Source organism: Centroberyx gerrardi, chromosome 12 (assembly GCF_048128805.1).
Source record: "Centroberyx gerrardi isolate f3 chromosome 12, fCenGer3.hap1.cur.20231027, whole genome shotgun sequence".
Lineage (NCBI taxonomy): Eukaryota > Metazoa > Chordata > Actinopteri > Beryciformes > Berycidae > Centroberyx > Centroberyx gerrardi.
This window is the reverse complement of record NC_136008.1, coordinates 1,397,525-1,405,024: the sequence shown is the minus strand read 5'-3', so window position 1 is coordinate 1,405,024 and position 7,500 is coordinate 1,397,525. Positions and strand designations below refer to the sequence as shown.

At 42.9% G+C, this 7,500-nt stretch overlaps 1 protein-coding gene across 1 annotated transcript in view; it reads left to right on the top strand.

Annotated features, from left to right (window-relative positions):
- Positions 1 to 7,500, top strand: part of cpne4a (copine IVa) — an 87,871-nt gene that overhangs the window by 44,349 nt on the left and 36,022 nt on the right. Inside the window, exon 6 of the mRNA XM_078287048.1 lies at positions 1,257 to 1,346. Coding sequence (XP_078143174.1) covers positions 1,257 to 1,346 — 90 coding nt within the window. The remainder of the gene's footprint in view (positions 1 to 1,256; positions 1,347 to 7,500) is intronic.

The window sequence follows — 7,500 nt, the reverse complement described above, 5'->3', positions numbered from 1 at the left end:
CCATCATCAGCGTTGTGTTGCTCCAAGCGGAAGTGACACTTAAATACATACATGCATACAGTTCAATTAATTATACAATCAATGTGAAAAATACCTGATCAAAAAGTCACTATCAAAGATAAATCAACGTACCAGGTTCCCCCACTCAGTACGGATAACTACCAGGAATACACAATCTACAGCATAGACATAACACTTAGGAAAAAATAAATATCAAGAAAAATGCAATATAAGAATAGAAGAATAAAAAATATAGCTAAATGTCTCTGCACATATATCTCACAAATTGTAATCATTTCAAAAAACAGGTCCTCTACACAGAAAATGGAAATGAAGGGAGGCTAAATCAAAAGATGGGAAAATAGGGTCCAGGTTGAAAAATACAGAAGTTACCCTTTAAAGGTCCCATATGGTGTAAAACAGGACTCCCCTTGCCTCTGTGATTATAAAGGAGTTGGATGTGCTATCTAAACATGGATAGCATGTTCATGATATTTTTAGTCAAATTATCTCACTGCACTTTATCTCATAATCTGCTGGTTTCACTCTTTCAAGAAATCATCATAAAACAATGAAGAGAAACTGGAAACAAGAAATTTTCTCCAAGACAATTTCACTTTTACCAAGAAAATGTCCTGAAACAAGTTACATTCTCCTGGAAAAAGATCTTAACATAAGCTTGATAAGTCTGGAGACAAGATGAAATAGTTTGTCAGTTTTTGCATTTTTGGGTGAACTGGTCCTTTAATGTCGCGGCTCAGTCAGCTGTGTGTGTTTTCCTCTGCAGGAGAACTGACGTCTAAAATATTCACCGACAAACTAAACTTAGAAACACGCGTCAGGATGTGTAAATGCGTCATGTGTAGGAATTTAGAAATGCATATTCACATTTGCAGACTTGAATCATCATCTGGAAATAAAGAACATTATTTTTACTTGTGAATGAAGATTTGAGAATGTGTGGAAGGATTTAAAGAGCTGTGACAAATCACATTCATCAGATGATGCCGCTATTCACAAATTGACTAAAATATACCAAAATATCACAGTGTTTTTGAGGATTTAAATACATTTATAACTGTTGAATTTCTCAGTTTCAAGACAGGAATCTCATACAAAACATCTTAAGCCTTTGTGTCAATATGTTTAAAATCTCTGTCTCTTCTCTCTCTTTCTTTCTCTCTTTGTATCTCTCTCTCTTGTCTCTCTCTCTCTCTCTGTCTCTCTCTGTCTCTCTCTCTCTCTCTCTCTCTCAGACTGTTATGAACAATCTTAATCCTGTTTGGAAAACCTTCAAGGTTTCTCTCAACTCGCTCTGCAGTGGAGACCATGAACGCAAACTGCAGGTACACACACACACACACACACACACACACACACACACACACACACCTCCTGGCTCCTGTGTCAGTCAGTGGTTCATTGATGCTCTGATTAGTTTCCTCTGGTTATAATTAGCAGCAGAATAAACTGCAGCAGGTTCATGAGACATTAATGATATTCAGAAGTCATTAACAGCTTTACTGTGTTCAGACTGAACACAAGATAATTTACAGCTGGTGTCAATTCATGCAAATTCAATAGAAGGAGGAGAGAGATGAGATGGATGCAGCTTCACTCTGGACGGGAAGTTTTCATTTTTCATCCTGAGCCAGTAAAGCAAAGACCAAGAAGCCTTTGATCTCTGTTCAGTCTGAAAACACAGGAAGTGATGCGTTACGCGAACAGAAGAAGAAGAACTGGGTAGTTAGCATGAGCAGTGATGGACAGACACCATGGCTGAACAGACAGAGGAAAGAGAAACTCAAACTGCAGCAACAGAGAATCCAAGGAAACAAACACAAACCTGAATCTCGTCCCTCCACTCTTCAGATTGTGAAGTCCGTCTGTGTTTCCCTCGTCAGCGGCTTGTTCTCTCTCAGAAACAATCGAGCCAATCAGAGCCTTTGTGGGCGGGACTAAAGTTTGAACCGTTCCTGCAACAGTTTTTCATTGGTGTTTCAGCAGAATAGATTTGTTGAAATCTCCTCCTTAACCAACAGATTGTCTTTGCAAAGACGACTTGTCTGTCAACATGGACGACACTCTTGGTGAAGTTGTTAAATCTGCTGTTATGCTGGAGTCAGATTTACCGTCTGAAGGAGTTTCTGACCAGGAAGTGCCACATGATTATTCTGTCGGATGATGAAGTCGGAGAATCAGGATTGTAGCTGCAGCAGGAATTGGTCGAGTTGTGATGTCATCGCTCTTTCCAACATGGCTGAACAGAACGGAACATGAACGGAAAAAATGTCATAAAATAAAGCCAAAACTGAACCAAATGTAGTGTGTGTAAACAGTTGAGGAAACATTCTCCAGTTTTCCGACCATAAAGCACGTGAACGCAAACGACTCAGATGGCCGAGTTGTGACGTTTTCCCGACTCGGAGAAAAGTACGACCTGACATCAGTTGAATTCTGGGTAACCATGGATGTAGATGATGACTGCTGCGGCATCATGTGACTGAAGTGACGTCAGAGCGGCCGATACGACAGTCACTAGTGATTGATTTGGGGAAAATCAACCCCCCCCACACAGAAAACGGCTAACAAGGAGGAAATCTCAGCTGAATGATGGAGTGGAAGCAGATATAACAGGATATCAGACGTCACCTGAACGCAGCGTACCTGCAGGTCAGTGAGATGCTGCAGTGCTGAATGAGTCAGAGAGCCGCATTACTCTTCCATCCTGTCTCTTATCCATTATTTCACATTCCCAACCTCGCTGCCCCTCCAATCAGCCCGGGGGCCAGAGGTTGGGCCCCTTACAGCTGCAGAGAGATGAGGTTTGGGACGGGCGGGGGTGGGGGGTGGGGGGGCGCAGGGGGGGGGGGGGGGGGGGTCAGCGCCCTCCAGCAGATGATGAGCGGGGAAACAGGAGACGAGGCGGAGGTGAAGAGCAGATCTGAGATTAATCACCGCAGAGGAAACACTCAGATGAATTTTGATTGATTCTCGCAGCCCGCAGCGAACTCTCAGCTCCGAACACACCGCCGCTGCTGATTGGTGGAGAATTTCATCCAAAGAGTTGTAGAGTGAGAAGACTGTGTGTGTTTCCAGCAGGGAGAGCAGAGACAGCAAGATCAGTTTAGTCACCAGAGACAGAGATTTACAGGAGTTTGTCTCGGTGGGAAGATACAGAGGAAAATCAACAACCAGCCGACAACACATTTGGAGAGGTGTGACCAAGTCCCAAGTCAGTCTCAAGTCTTGAGGCACAAGTCCCAAGTCTAAATAAAGAACAGCAAGTCAAGTCAGAACAAATCAAGAGTCCAGTATCAATTTAATATCTTAAAGAAAACTAAATATCTAGGACTTTTCAATGCAATATGGTTTTAATAGGATAAAAACTTGGTAAGAGCATCATGAGTTTGATTTCTATAATCAGTTTCAACTTCAATAAATTCAATCATTCCATACAAATTCAGAAAACAGAATTTAAATTCAGTCGTCCGCTGGAACAAATCTCATCACTTTCAATCTAAGTCATTTACACAAACACAAGATCTCAAGTCAAGACTTCAGAAACCTTTTCAAGTCATCAAAGTACAAGTCAGAGTCAAGTCCCAAGTCACCAGAACCCAAGTCAAGTCCAGTCTCAAGTCTTCTCTTCATGCATCAAGTCAAGTCTCAAGCAATTTAAAACTGTGACTCAAGTCTGACTTAGCTGTTCATGCTAACAAGCTGTATTTAAGGAAGATGGCTGACTGTAACTCTTTCTCCAGCAGGCAGAGCAAGGCACTAACTCTGCCAGGGTTGCAGGTTCAATTCCCACTGGGGCAACAAATGATAAAAATGTACAGTATGTGCTCATGGTATCGTGACGCACTTTGGATGAAAGCGGCCATGAAATGACACATTTAACATTATATCACTCAACATATACACATACAGTACATAACGCGTGGTGTGGTACATCAAGCTCTTCCATCGCTCCTGACCAATCACGGCCTCTGAATGCTCAGCGTGCGTCATGTGACCAAAACCTGACAGAACGGACCGGCCGATGTTAGAGAGGAAAACCCTGAAAACGCTTTAGTTCCTGAAAGTGGGTAATCATTTAATCTGGAGACTCTCTGGTTTGAAACTAGATGACAAACAACAGATTCTGACAGTTTGTCTTCAGGTTGGAGCTGAACCCAAAGCAAAAAAAGTAGGAATTATTGATTATGTAAATGTAGTAAATAAGGACACAATAAGACAGTAAGAGAGAAAACAAGACTTTCTAGCCGCTGCTCCTTTGAGAAATACTGAACTGAAAAAGTGAAAATATATGTTAAGCTGCAAAAGTGCAATAAAAAAATTGTGTTTCCTGACACTGAGACAGATAATCATGATTAATAATCGTGATCTTACTATTAAGCAAAATAATCAACATTATAGCTTATTTTTTTATAAGCTCCACATATCCCAGACTCCAGAGAGCGGTGGAGAAACTCCTTCAGGCTGATTCTGCTGTTCGCTGCATCAGTCGATTGAATTTCCACCGCTGAACATCTGCTGTCATCCATCATGGCCGCCGCTCGCCGCTCCGCCGCCTGCAGCGTTCTGAACAAACTCTGAAACCAAAACTCTTCTCTGCTCCGGTGGCGTTACTGCAGCTCAGTGTTACAGCTTTATGTTTCCTGCAGATAAATCAATACTTTGCTGTTATTGATACCTGATCAGAGGCATCGGGCATGTTTTAAGGAGGCAGGATGGCCGACCGTCCAGCAACCAAAAGGCCACAGGTTCGATCCCTGCAAAAATTCCTTCAGCAAAACACTGAATCGGCTAAATCAGTGGTTCTCAACCTGGGGGTCGGGACCACCCAGGGGGCCACGAGATAATTTTAGGCGGTCGTGAGATGATTTATGGGACAGGAAAAAAAACCAATTATAAATGTATTATCATGTCTATTTTTTCTGTTTTTTTCTAAAATGTTTGCTTTTTCTTGTGAAATACTGAAAAGGTTTCAGCCTCCTCTGATAATTGAAATAAGATAGATAGATAGACGTACTTTATTAATCCCTGGGGGGGGAATTTGGGTGTCACCCAGCAGCATTACATAAAAAACATAGAGCATTAACAAACAATACAAACAACAAAACAAAAACAAATACAGACAATCCCACACAGCAGGAAAAAGAAGGTAATAAGTATATAAAAACCATTCATAAAAGTCACTATCTCATTATGAACCAGACCACTGCCATATCCTCCGCTCAGTTTCTGTGTTCCCTCGTTAAAACATCTAATAGCAGCAGGAATAACGGAGCGCCTGAAGCTCTCTGCAGCACAGCCCGGCTGAAGGAGGCAGTAGAGGACGGGAGGCATGTCCAGGATCAGGTGGACTTCTGCTTCTTCTTCTGCTTCTCCTCCTCTTCATCTGCACCACTTCCTCCAAGCTGTTCAGCTGCATTCCACCACAGATCCAGCCTTCTTCACCAGCTTATCCAAATCGCTCTTAGTGATGTTCCCTCCCAAAACACACAGGTATAAAAAATAGCACTAGCCATGACACAAATAAGCTGAAAAAGTGCTCCTATAACAAGGGTTCACCAGTGGGCGTCGAGCCGGTTTAAGGGTCACGAGCCAAAACGGTTGGCCGAAACCTGAACCAAACCGTTTCAGCTGCTAAACTGAAGCGTTAGCGGTTAGCTAACCTTTTCATGTGACCAACAGATGAAAATGTCCAGAACAATTCCTGCTGTTGGACCAGAGTCCTTTACTGAGGAGGAACCTGATCTGAACTGGATTCCTCTCAGAAACATGGAGGCTGAGCTTCACAGTTCAGCCTCGTTTGATGAAACTCTCAGACTGTTGGAACAGCTCAATATGAAGAACTTCTCACTGGAACAATTTGTTAGGAGTTTCAGGAGTTTGTATGTTTTAGTCAGATGACTCTGCTTGTCATTATAAAGCTGATGGGAGCCAGAAGGTTTGAGGAATGAGATTTAGACTGGAAGGTTTCTGTATAAAAGAGTTCAGTCAGACTTTGCCGGAGAAATAAACTTTAACAAGTTCTCTAGCGCTTTCTAGGAGCTTGAGTGGAGAGGTGTGTGTGTGTGAGAGTGTGTGTGTATGTGTGTGTGTGTGTGTGTGTGTGTGTGCGTGCATGACTGTACTGAGTGAAACTGGATTGACTTCAAAACCTCCACCTGTGAACACAAAGTGCTGTGTCAGCTCAGTGTTGTTTCTTCCTCTCTGTGGATGTTCAGCCTCCAGCTGGGCTGCGTTCAAAGCTCGCAAAACGCTTTCTGGTTGAACAATGTGTTCGCTCCCAAACTTGTTGCAAATTTGAGGAAGGTTTGATCCAGTTTGGTGGGAGCTGTAACTCTGAAGCAGCAGAGACGGACAGAAACAGCTGATTGGAACAGTTCAGCTCCATGGCTTCACATCAGATTTACTGACCGGTGCTTTCCCTGCAGCACAGCATACGCAGCAGCTGAGAACATAAAGAACCATGTTTGTCGGAAGTAATTTTATCTAGAATAAATTATGTAAATATTTATTCTCAGCTGCCATAATAACAACCTGTAACAAACCGTTTGCAACAGGACGTTCAACGCACGCATCGTTTCCCTGTAAACCTCCTGTTAGCTGTGTGTTGGAGCTGCTGAACGCACCCCTGGCTGAAGCTTGTTCTTCTTCTACTGTTCTGCCTGCTGTAGGAAACACAGTGATCTCCTCCTGCAGCTCTGAACACTGCAGACTGAACACTGAGCATGGAGACAAGACTTACACACCAACACACACACACACAGACTCCGGCTCTCAGCTCGTTTTCACACCTGAGTCTGAACCCGTGCCGCCTCTGTTTCACTCTGTTTCACTCTGACTGTTTCACTCTGTTTCACTCTGTTTCACTCTGACTGTTTCACTCTGTTTCACTCTGTTTCACTCTGACTGTTTCACTCTGTTTCACTCTGACTGTTTCACTCTGCTTCACTCTGTCTGCTTCACTCTGACTGTTTCACTCTGTTTCACTCTGACTGTTTCACTCTGTTTCACTCTGACTGTTTCACTCTGACTGTTTCACTCTGTTTCACTCTGACTGTTTCACTCTGTTTCACTCTGTTAGGATTCTGCTGAACTGTGGAGCGTTAAGTAAAACCTTCGTCATCAACGTGGGTCCCTCTGATGCACTTTATCTGTGAAAGTGCCACAAATGGAGTGAAACAATTAGAGTGAAACAGAGTGAAGCAGAGTGAAACAGTCAGAGTGAAACAGTCAGAGTGAAACAGACAGAGTGAAACAGACAGAGTGAAACAGAGTGAAGCAGAGTGAAACAGAGTTAAACAGACAGAGTGAAAAACAGAGTGAAGCAGGGTGAAACAGAGTGAAACAGTCAGAGTGAAACAGAGTGAAACAGACAGAGTGAAACAGGGTGAAGCAGAGTGAAACAGTCAGAGTGAAACAGAGTTAAACAGACAGAGTGAAACAGAGTGAAGCAGAGTGAAACAGAGTGAACCAGTCAGA